General features: G+C 30.1%; 1 protein-coding gene across 1 annotated transcript in view; it reads right to left on the bottom strand.

The window, feature by feature from the left end:
- DCTN2-p50 (dynactin subunit 2) overlaps window positions 1-13,013 on the bottom strand; it is a 546,499-nt gene that overhangs the window by 218,863 nt on the left and 314,623 nt on the right. Inside the window, exon 5 of the mRNA XM_089597711.1 lies at window positions 11,506-11,660. Within this exon, the coding sequence (XP_089453837.1) occupies window positions 11,506-11,660 (155 nt within the window). The remainder of the gene's footprint in view (window positions 1-11,505; window positions 11,661-13,013) is intronic.

Genomic DNA, 13,013 nt, shown 5'->3' with positions numbered 1-13,013 from the left:
TAGTCATTTTTTAAATATTTCTTACGTTTATCTTTTCTTATGCTTCTTATGCGACATTTCTGCGTATAAAATAGATCCAAAATTAAAGTAAATTTTTATTGATTACAGTAAAATTCTTTCAACACAATGTTACCGTTACTTTTATAAGTTCGTTCAACTTTTTCTCCTTGCATGCATTATCTAAAAATATTTTGTAATTAAACAAAAAATTTAATAACGTTTAAATGTACAATTCTATTCAATGTTAATAGTTCTATAAAAATTAACTTCAATAATCACATGAATTACTTCAATAAAATTTTCGGTTGATTTTACAATATTAATTATTTTTTATAAATACAATTATGTTACAGTTGAAAATTTCTGTTTGAACAACAATCCACAAAGTTCAAGGTTTTGTAGACCCTAGAGAATTTCCCTTGAGGAAGAGACTTATGAAAGTATTAGGGATGAGTATCAGAGACTGCAACAGGAAATACACCTACTAAAAGTTGGTGAATTTATCCTATCAAATGGTAGTTTTGTCAAAGTACAATATGAAATAGTGCTTACAATGTTCGATGGTAAATGTGTAAATGCTATCGTTGGAAACACATCCACAAAAATGTGTCCTATGTGCTTATTTACAACGTACACTTTTAATATAAAGAAAATGTCTTTGATGCCAATGAGGAAGCACTTCAATGTGGTCTTGGTTTACTTTACTGCGAGATTAAGGCATTCAAGCATTTCATCCATGTCTCCTATAAACGTACTACTTCACCACTGTCATAGGAAATTACAAAAAAAAACAAAGGTTACAAAGGTGACATAAAAATTTTCTCAGATATTTTATTTGTGATTAAGATTCTATAAAAATTACTTTTTAACACAAATAAAAGGTCAGGTAAGTTTGATGTGTTAGTACTCATATTTCAGACGTAGATAGTAAAGAAATCAATTTTTAAAATGAGGCAAGTTTCTTTTTTCTATCGACACAGTACTTAATTATTGTTTAAAAATATCTTGTATATTAACAAAAGCAAACTTAATAATTATTACTGTTGATCTAAAATATTTAGGCTACTGTAATTTCAAATATAATTATAAAGGTTTATGTTAAGCATATAAAAAAATGTTATCATGATAATTTTTTGGTGTAATGTTAGTAAAGAGTAAAAATTACTTAGTTAGATTTTGTTATCAAACAAGAAATTTTTAAACAATATTTAAGTATTGTATCGATAGTAAAACGAAACTTGCCTTAATTTAGACTTTAATTCTTTACTTTCTACGACAGAAATATAAGTGCTTACATATAAAACTTACCTGACCTATTATTTTTCTTAAAATGTAATTTTGATATGGATATCACAACTTTTTTTCTACATGTAATTTTTTACCTCTTTTTTTGCTGATAGATTAGTAGATATTGATTTCTTACCTTATACCCTTAACAAAATTAGAAAAACAGTTTTTATGTCACATTTTTCTCTTGTTTGATGTTTGATAATTAAAAATTATTAGTGAATACAACTTGTTTGTTAATGTAATTGAAGCTTGTATTTTTGGACTAGCTATTTCAAGCACCGGGAAAGACAATTTGCCAGTGAAGTATGTTGTGTTGAGGACAGTTACGCTTACGTTTTCAACATAACTAAATTTTCTGTGAGTAGGGTTTTTTTTGGACATAAGCTTGGCACAGCTTACTTGAGGATAAGACCATTTTGTAAAGTCTGATCTTGATATAATGTTGATTTGAGCATTTTGAGATAAACATCCCTTATTTTCGGTGTTCCAGCGACTGTTTTGCCAATATTTTTTGGTGAAGCTGTAGTTTAGGATCAAACATGTTGAATTGTATCGTTATATCAAATCTCTATCAATGAAAATAATTTTATTCGCGATATCCAAATTCAAGAGTGCAATTCCCGAGCCACGATCGCGCAAGGCTTCGTCTGTTTCTTAAGCTCACGCCACTGAATGTAAAATTTAATCCTTTTAACTATAAACTGCTAGTTTTGGCACATTAATTACTTATTTTACTAATGATGTAATGAAAGTAATATAAGTAAAAGATATAGTAATTTAAAATTTATAAGGTATAAAAGGTCCTGATTCATGTGAATGTAGCAATACTTACATTTCTAATGAGATTATTGTACAGGATCGAAATTTTACAAATTATTTTCCTATATAACTGTAATTTTTGTAATTATTAATGATTTTTATTTTACATATAACATTAAAATATAGAAGTTACGCAAATAACATAAATTAAAAGTTTTTTTACGTTGTTGAAACAAGATAATCCAGTTATTGGGTCGAAAGTACGTAACAAATATTTTTTTAAATAATTTTACGTAAACAAAACCCAATTGACAATCAGCTACTTTAAATCTTTGTGATATTGTTAATAGGGACGGTAAAATTATTGTAAGCAAACTTCGAGGAATCATTATAATTAGACATTCATAATATGAAAAGAGTTCGATTCAATTGTATTAGTGTTTACTTAACCTTTTTATAGCATAATGATACACCTTTTTATTCTTTTCGTCACAAAACCACTAGTGTATTCGTCTTCATTAACGCTGAAAATAATTATAGACATACTTAAAAGAATGTAATCAATGCAACAAGAATTTTGCATAAAAAATAGTCATGCTGATTTTCGTTTTGTATTTTTTGTCTCCTGTAGCACTTAATAATAATTTAAGTGACTTGCTCCTTACAAAGACACTTATTAATCTGTTCTTTAAAACAACATGATGAAATCTTAGAAAATATTGATCTTTCAATAAGAATGTCAAATAAAATTTTAATTACAGAAGTAATTTTGTTGTACTTTAACTTCTTTGTAGCTCCGTATTACTTTTCTTTTAGAATGCCATCGAGAAATTACTAGTAAATTTGTCTGTAGTGACCTTATGAATATGCATAAGCTAACTTAAAGATTACTTGCAAATTTATTTTGAATAATCTCTAAAATTGCAATATTAGAGATCATTTTAGTATACTCCAACCCCCATTAAGCATAATATTACTTCACTGCAGTATTTCGTCACAAAACTATTGATCAATTAGTCATAAACCAAACTATAAATGATTATAGACTAACCTAAAGTAATACTATTTTTTTGTTTAAAGCATTACGAAAATTCTTTACTTCGGGGATAGTTTTGTGATATTACGAAGCCTGTATAGCTTAATATCAACATTCGAAAATGTATTATACATTTGTTTTACTGATATATTATTCTTCAATAATCATAAGAGCAATTACATACAAATTTGCACAAATATCAAATGCCACATACTTTATGAGGAAATATTACTGATAAGGGTAGTTTCTTATCATATTAACCCATGTGTAGCTTTCAAGTAATTTTCATAAAATTTTTGTCACGAAGGACAGGTTGAATCGTTTCCGATAGTAACGTAATAAAGGTTAGAGGAACAATATTTATGTTACCTGTATAATAGGTGAAATAGCCTATTTGTAGGTTGTTTTACGATATTTTTCCCCGGTACAGTGGAGAAGTACGATTTCACTTTTTATCACACCTAATTCCTGGTCAATTTGTTATGACTGTACTTCCTTAAAAACAAATACAGATAAACATGAAAGGAAAATAGAAGTTATGCACTTAAAATTATCTCAACAATATTTAAGATAGGGGAAGTTTTGTATAATTTCAACCCTTCACAGCTCAACAATTATTTTATGATGAACTGCACGGCAATAGTACTAATAAATTCGTTTTGAGTTTTATTACAAATAATTATTGACGATCTGAGCAGAAGTATAATAGTGCGAAAGAAAACATATGCATGTATATCAATTGTAGGGGTACTTTTTGGTTAATTCAACCCCTGTGTATCCTTGCAGTGGTATTATCGCACTTTTCGTAATAAAGAATAGGTCAATAAGTTATTAGAAGTAATATATTGCAAACTTTAAGAAACATACTTCACTTGACCTTAAAAACACATAAATTGACTCTTTCAGGGTTTGTTATGTTAAATTTTTCATCTTTAACACCATAATGTCACCCAATCATTTTTTATTATACCGAATTTGTGGTTTATTCCTTCTCAGTAAAGTCTGTAATAAATTTTTACAAATTCGGAAACATTATTTATTTGACACAAATATCACTAAAAATTGCAATTTTGGGGTAAGCTTCAAAATTTTTCAACCCTTGTAACGGTACTTTTTTTAGCACTTGCTTATAACATAACTGGTAAATTTGTTAGATATAAAATAAATTATAGACCAAATTACAGAATTATTATTAATTTATTTTTTACAGTACGAAAATTCAAATTTAGTTTTGTACTATTTCAACCCCCATAAGACCTATAATAACCCATTTCAATGTAATTTGTTGAAATCTTGCTATCTTATGTAAAAATGTTTATATTTAATTATTGTTAAGTCTTAATTAATTAAATAAGTTAGACAAAACTATGTGTCATTTCTATATTTTTAACAATTTTTAAGGATAGTTTCAACCCCCTCCACACCTTTTTTCGGGTCGGGACAATTTTTCTGGTATTCCTTGTGCATTCACCTACAATTTCCAAAAAAAATCATATCGATCGGTCCACAGCAGCCTGCACTATTTTATATATGCACAAAAAAGTCCGTTTCAGGAGACTATGCGACGGTACTCGATATGGGAACGGAAATCAAGCTAGAAAACTGCATAATGTTGCATTCTAAGAGCACTAAAAATTGGCAGGGCTTTGTTTTGTTAAAATTTGAGTTAGGATCTAATTTATTAAAATAAATTGGTTACCGTATGCATACTAATGGAACCTTTTACCGCAAAAACAATCGCGTAAGCCTCTTTGTCAATCTGGATATACTTCTGTTGGGTTTTATTTAGAGTTTTTGACGCTTGTTTGATGACTTTTTTCGAACCATCTGGGTAACTGAGGCCCAAAGCAGCGTGGACTCCGTAGAGTTAGGCGTCTGTTGACAAGACTAAGGCTAGTTTGTTATCGTAAAAAGCGAAGTTTTTTTCGTATGTTAAAAATTTTTTTGCTTCTAGTCAGGCTTTTTTATGTTTATCAGTCCAAATGAATTTAACGTTTGTTTTTAACGGTTCATAGAGTGACTCAAGTGTTTTACATTAATTTTCAACAAAATGACTAAAAAAGTAATCCCTCCAATAAAAATGGGTACCTTGGTTTGACTAGTTGGCTTTGGAAGTTTCGCGATCACTGCACATTTCTTTGGGTCTTTCTAAATACTTATTTTGTTTATTACGTACCTGCAGTACGTGATTTTATTTGCAAGTAATACTATTTTGCCAAGGTCAAAATTAACTTGAACATTATATTTATCTAGTTGCTAGCAGATTATTTCTAGAATAGTAGTGTACTCTTTGACATTTCGACCAGCGAACCTGATATCGTCGAGCAAAACTTTACTATATGGAATGCCTTTAATCATCTGCTCAACAACATTTTGCCAAATCAATGGTGCTGAAGCGATTCCGTACATTATACGGTTATATTTGTACAGACCCCTGTAGGTATTAAGAGAAGTGTAGCGCTAAAATTATCGATGTGTAACTGTAAGAAAGACTCTACAAATTCAATTTTCTCAAAAATCTACCCACTAAATCAGCAATAAGTTCTTTAGTATTTGGTAGTGGATAATCTGGAATGTGAAGGAGTAGATTTATACAATGAGTATGGTCGCCACGGATTCTTACACGGCCATTTTTTCTTTAGGATAAGGGCAATGGAAATAGCGTTGGCAGACGTTTTAATTCTGTCTAAAATTTTAATGTTTCTAATCTGTCTAATACGTCATTGACCTTCTTAACCAGCTTAAAAGCTACTGAACGTGGTTTGCAGAAAACCTCTTTGGCCCTATATTTAAGACTCAGTGCGGCTTTAAATTCAATCATGGAACTATTATTTTATTTTGTAAGGTTTTTGTACTAGACTAATAAGTGCTTAATATAAACATCTTTATCGAAATCTGTATTTTCACATAATTAAAAAATATGTAGGAGGCTGTTTGAATCATTGAACTCTAGAAACTGCCTGGCCCACTCGCAACTTAGCAAAGGCTCACGATCAGCGTTTATTATGTTCAGATATAATTTGTATTTGCGTTTCTTAAAGACAAAATCGACCGTCATGTACCCCAGTACTAAAATTCTTTATTTACAATAGGGTACCAAGTTAAAATTACTTGATTTTACAACAAAGTTACTAAATAACGCAGACGCTTGTTTTTGGCACATGATCTTTACCGTTGACCCAGTGTCTATTTCGAAGATAACCTGCTGACCATTCACAAACAAGGTGTTGCAAAACTTAGCCCTGGTTTTGGAAAATTTCGGAGGTGGAAGCAAATTGTTGAATTTGTCTGCGACAGGGCACACCTCCAAGGGGCAAATTTCCCTGACGTCAGATGCGTTGGAATTCTCGGAGTCCTCGAGAAGGTCAATATCGTGACGATTTATTTTTCTGAAGCATACCCTCTCCAAATGGCTATGCTGTTGTCAGTGGTTACAGGTTATATGAGCAGGCAGCTTGCAACGATTCGCAAGATGATTTCCACTCTCACACCTGCAACAATTTTTTTCTATATGTTTTGCGTGAGACGATTTTTTCTTCCCCAATTCGTTTTGCGATCTTTTTACATTACTTTTGTTCACGCGTATGTAATTTATTTCAAATTTTACATTACCCGTACTGAAACAAATGGCCTCTTTTTCAGAGAGCTCCATTGCGAGTGGCAAATTCAAGGCTGTAGTAAATGTTAAATCTTAAGTTTTGAGGAGCCAAGCTTGTATGCGTTTGCTATGTATATCGAAAATCAGTTGGTTTCGTAGAGCACTATCTTCGTAAGCGAAAAAATTGCAATTTATACTTAGCTTTAGTGAAGCGTTAGCTAATGTTAGGACCGACACCCCGGGCAGCTGTTTTCTGCAGTTAAAGCTGAAACATTAGGCAATTTTCAGCCCCGCAGACGCCTACTGTTTCTTCAGTTTGTCTTTTATTTTCATGTAGGTTTTGTTGTAAGAGTTTCCCTCTTTAAACTTGTCACACAATAGCTTAAATGCTTTCTCTCCGATGTAATGCAGTAAAAATTCCGTTTTGTCTGCTTCTTTGACATTCATTATTGCACGTGTCCCTCCGCAACACTGTATCCATCTTGTCACATTTGAAGATTTAGGTTGGAAGTATTGTATTTGCATCTGTGGTATATTTCTTACGCTGAGTGAAGAAGTAGACGTAGTCAGTGTAGGCCATGTGATTGTTACTATTTTTGTATTATTTCGACAAAAAATATTTGTATGAGCTTGTATTGTTGTAATATACTTGTCGTTATTTCAAAACTATTACCATGGATGAAAATCTTTTCTCGTTATTTTAAAGAGTGTAATATACATGAGCGTGGTAGTTTTGAAGACGTTGAGCACGTGCTGCACTTTTGCCACTCCTGCTGTTCGCCATCCTCGTCGACAATTTGTAGAATCTTAAATGTGGGTTAAAAAATCCGTTATAAATATAATTATAGAATAGCACAGAGTATGTAAGAATGATTAATAATACTTATGTTTAATGTCAAAGAAAATACGAGATACACACCTGAAAAAAAGTGTAAGAAATTTTTTAAGGAAATCAAATATTAAATTATAAAATGAACAAAGATTCGTCAAAGTACAAATACAACCGAAATTTTTTCTTTATCTTTGACTCTATCGTTTAAGCTTAAAGAAAAAAAATTTTTCAAAAAATTATAGCATGGTTATGAAACAAGTATAGTCTAGCCCAACATGCATCAGTTGTTGATAATTAATGCAGAGTAGTAAGGGAAGGAGAGGAGGCTCTTACAACGTTTTACAAAAATAGTCTATACAACATACAAATATATGTGTCTAACGGTCATTCTTTTACAAACCGAACGGATTTTGGTAAAAATTAATCGTCACCTCTCCGATTCGGCTGCAAACTTTTTTCCAGGTTCTATATTAAAAAATAAGAGATGAGTGTCCGAGGAATTTTTTTTCATCGCTTATTTTTGATTTTACAAGTTATAACAAATTTCAAAATAGTGGCTGGACACTCATTTTAATTAATGTATAGCTCCAAATCCTTAAGAGCTACAAAATTTTCACCCATGGCACTTTTGTAGCTAAAGAATTGAACTTTAAAAATAATTGAAAAAAAAACTATCAACAAATTATTATTGTTACTAATAATTTAATTGTTTTAATCGATTTTGAACAATTATCACCAATATAAATCAAGTTTTTATTATTACCATCGTATTCTACGTCAAGTTTTACGTAAAAATCATGTTTTTAAAATATGGAGACTTTCCAATTGTGTTTGTTAAAATATTAATTGATGTAGCACGTAATGGTAAAAAAACTGTTTTTTGAGTATAAAATGACATCTTTGCTTCGTATCAAAAACAGTTAAAAGTAGCAGTTGTAGATAATTAAAAGATATACAACTTTTGTGTTTACCATACGTCAGTATAACCTTAAAATTTTGTATTATCATGCAATAAAGCGAGAAATTACCATTTTATCATATATTTAGTATTAATTTTCATTAAAATAAAATCATGAGGAATTTGTTTTCCAATTTCATCTCCTGACTCCTAAGCAAATTTTTATTAAAGAAAAAAAAATTTTAATCACTAGACAAAAAATAATAATAACAATGCTCGACGTAACATCAACACGTGAACTGTTTTTTGTTCTTCAAATTTTTTTATTGCTCCTTTGTTTTTTATTGTTTTATTAATTGCCTGCTTTTAAATAAAAAAAAGATTTTTCATCTCTTTGATTTTTTGGAATTTTAAAACTTCGCGGGGAAGCCTGCCCACCGTACGATCTATGATTCAAAGTGTTACCCACGCTACTCGCGTACTTTCCCCGTACTACAAGTTCGTTGGCTTTAAGATCAGCTGTGCGGTCGTTATAGTTCACGACTAAGACGCATTCTCACTCGTTGTAATTGAAAGTTAAATAATTTTTACTTTGTAACAATGCCACGGAAAGAGGCAAGTTAAAATGCAAAATACTATTTATTGATCAGACAGATGTTTTAATCCTTTTAATCCTAAACATCTAACAACAAACACTTCTGATTTGAGAACAATAAATAAAAACCAACTTTTACAACTGGACGAGGCAATTTCGTCAGATGCATTACAACAAAAAATTTGTTCTTGTTGCCGCTTGAAGTTATCAAAGCTGAAAAAAGAAGATAAAAAATAGAGTGAAAATGAGCTACCAGAATTGGTACGTACGATATTTTGAATACTATATTAAGTTCAGACATACCTAACCTCTCGTAGAATTTCATGTCTATGTTTTAGTCTAATTTTTTTAGCCGCTACAAAAAGTGGATTCTTCAAGTGAAGAATCTGATAAAAAGTTGGGAACAGTGACGGTACATCTGGATTTTCGGGAGATAATCCATCTTTGCAAAGTGAACGAGTACATTTTTTCAACTAAGAATTAAGCTTCTTAGGATCTTCGCCCATGAAAACCAATTTTAAACCACTTACTTCCGGTTCTGAGCTGCCTTTGATCAATTACAAGGATTGTTTGGATCGTATAGTATGCAAAAACAAAATGACTGATTGTTATTTGAATCCTTGTAAAAAGTGCCCAGGCGTGACGAATGTTCTTGAGCTCACTCATCACTTTGAAGACTTTAAAATAGCAGCAGAGTGGCATTTTTTCCCCACTTCACATGAAAAGGGGCCATGCGACGGAATAGGCGGGACTGTAAAATGACTAGCTGCCAGAGCAAGTCTTCAGAGAATTGACAATCCCATTCGAACGCCATGAGAACTTTTTGATTGGGCCACAGAATCACTGCCAAATATTACTTGTCACTATTTCACAAATGATGATTACTAAGAAAAAAGAAAATAAGTGTCAGAGAGATTTTTGAGAGCAACAACGATTAAGGGAACGCTTAAATATCACAGCATGGTTCCACTGTCAAGAATAAGAAGCAAGGCTGTTTTCTTTGCACGAAGAAACAAATATTGTAAAAATTTTCAAGTGACATAATTTTGTTATGAAACTGTAAAAAAAGTTTTACTTGTACATAAAAGTTTTGTTACATTTATGAATAAATATTAAGGAATCATAATGTTAACATGGTTTTTTATTACACATTTTCATTAATTTAATAAAATGTAATTTTTTCAGTTACTATTGATCATCTCCGTTTTACAAGTAAAAAATTACCCCTAATAATTGATAAAATGGTGATTTTTCGCTTTTTGCATATTTATACAAAATTTTAAGGTTATACTGACAAATAGTAAATACAAAAGTTGTAGATCTTTCAATTATCTACAACTTTTACTTCTGACTTTTTGTGATACGAAGTACAAATATTATTTGATACTCAAAAAACAGTTTTTTTACCATTACGCGCTACAAAATTAATATTTTAACATTAACAATTGAAAAGTCTCCATATTTTAAAAACGTGATTTTTACGTAAAATTTGACGCAGAATACGATTGTAATAATAAAAATTCGATTCGTTCTGGGGGCAATTGTTAACAATCGATTTAAAAAATTAAATTGTTAATAACAACATAAATTTGTTGATAATTTTTTTTCAATTTTTTTTTTTAAAGTTTAACATTTTAGCTACAAAAGTGCTATTGGTAAAGATTTTGTAGCTCTTAAGGATTCGGTGCTATACATTGTTTAAAATGAGTCTCCAACTACTATTATGAAATTCGTTATAACTTATAAAATCGAAAATAAGCGAGAAAACAAGAATTCCTCGGACACTTATCTCTTATTTTTCAATATAGAAACTGGAAAAAAATTTTCAGCTGAATCAAAAAGGTGAAGGTCAAAATCCATTTGATTTGTAAAAGAATTGCTCATATACATAGGACACATACATACGCGCGTGTGTTTGGCAAAATTAATGTTAAAGTCCACATAAGTCGCCTTCGTTTAATATACATTTATACATACTTTTCTCAATACATACGTACATCTGGTTGTAGATAACTCTACAAAATAGTTTTTTATTCGTAGGTCTACAACTAGTACAGCTAAAGCCACTGTGGAAGTTACTCGCAGTGCGTACGGAAGCTCGATGCTCGATACCTTCTACATTGAGCCGATTTTCAAAAATTGTAAAATAGTATAAAACTAAAAAGTTTGTTAGTTTCTTATCTTAATAAAAGTTAGTTTCCCTTTGCTACTGATGCTTCGTGTCCTTTGAAGGGCACGAAGTAAACTTATTCACTGACCTTATTTAAATGACAGTATGAAGCTATTAAATCTTAGATACACTAACTGCAAGACAGTGTACTGTGGTTATTGTCGAACACAGATATTGCAAATTTTTTTTTTTTATTTGTGTTTTTTATTGTATTTTGAAAAGCTTTCTCCAAAAATAAAGATAAAAAAGAAAAGTACAATAATTTTAGATAAATTATTGTGCAAAAAAATTAGGGTATAGGTAATTAAAAATGTGATTTTGTCGTACTTGAAACGTATCTCTTGATTATGGAGTACATTGGTTGTGGCACGGGAATCGTACATTTTCTCTATACTCAACGAAGTTAGTTGATTTCCTGCTGATTCAATTTGACAGATTATGTCAACCAAACATTTAGTATCTTCATTTCTATCCAGGAATGCCTGTGAAAAAATGGTATAATGTATACATGCGATGTGGTAATCTTTAACTATAGAGATATTTTAAGCTCTAAGTACAATTTGCATCATAAAATAATACAAACTTGAAAAAATTATATTAATCTATTAAAACATAATTTTTAGTAAAAAGGAAAGAAACGCAGCAATTTAAAACAAATCTACCTAATGATAAAAAATAATTTAAAAAATAAATATTTTTTTGGAATAAAAATCTTACGAGTTAACAAATTTTGCACACCTATCCTTGATTTTAAGCCTCATCATGTTAAATTATAAACAAGGAACTTAAGTTAAACACAAGCCTTCGAATATTTGTTGACCTACGAAGTAAAGACTGAATTTTAACGGTTGTATAATTATTATTTTTGATGAAATCATCTAGTTAGATGAGAAAAAAAATAGAAAAATGTTCTAGATATTATTTTTATTACGAGCGAATAAGACGAGAAATCCTAAGGACTAGAAGAATTTGCATTTTGAGATTTTGTTATAAATTTTCAGGTTATTTACTTTCTAACCCTTTGTATGAAAACACTTTGTTAAGTATTATTTGGATCTTTAGTATAAATTAATACAAATTAAAATGTATTAGTCTTCATCATATAATTAGGCTATTTAAAGTTTAATTATGATGCAAGAATATTAAAAAAAAGCGTGATTATTAAAGTAGTTTAATTATTTATTTTCATGAGTTCATTAAACATCTTATTTCCATGACTTGAATAAAAATGAATTACGTTTTTTTCTTGCCAGTGCATGTATTTAAAAAAAATTACAGTGAAACAACTTAATGTTTTTTAATTCATAATTACCATTTTGTATCAAACTGTATTTTATCATATTTAAGACTATTATACAATTTTCGTACGTAGTATAAAGCGATGTTAATTTCAGCTTTATCTTTACTATTTATTGCAATTTTTAAGTTCATTTTTTATTCATAATAAGATCACAATCCGTTTTATGAGTCTACGCTCTGGTACGTGGTCAAAAGCTCAGCTGATATGACAAATAAAGGACTTGTAAAACACTTGTAATATTCAGAGAGAATGCTGAAATGGACCTTAAGATTTCTTGAACAGAAAGTATTTTGGAATAAGTAGCAAAATTATAGCAAGTATTTAAAGGTGTATGTATAAAAAATATACATTTTTATTATTAAAATTGAAACTGTTTTAGATATGTTGAAAAGTATATGATTACAATAATAAAAATTTTTAATGATGCACTCACTATGATTTAACTTAATAGTAACGCTATCTATATTCAAGAACAGCCAGAAGCAGCGTTGGCCACGATAGTGAAAAGTTTAAACCCAGTCGCTACCGGTTCCAA

Source organism: Copidosoma floridanum, unplaced genomic scaffold (assembly GCF_036245765.1).
Source record: "Copidosoma floridanum isolate Cflo_tuat_1 unplaced genomic scaffold, Cflo_Japanese_pri ptg000004l, whole genome shotgun sequence".
Lineage (NCBI taxonomy): Eukaryota > Metazoa > Arthropoda > Insecta > Hymenoptera > Encyrtidae > Copidosoma > Copidosoma floridanum.
This window is presented reverse-complemented; position numbering and strand designations above follow the sequence as displayed.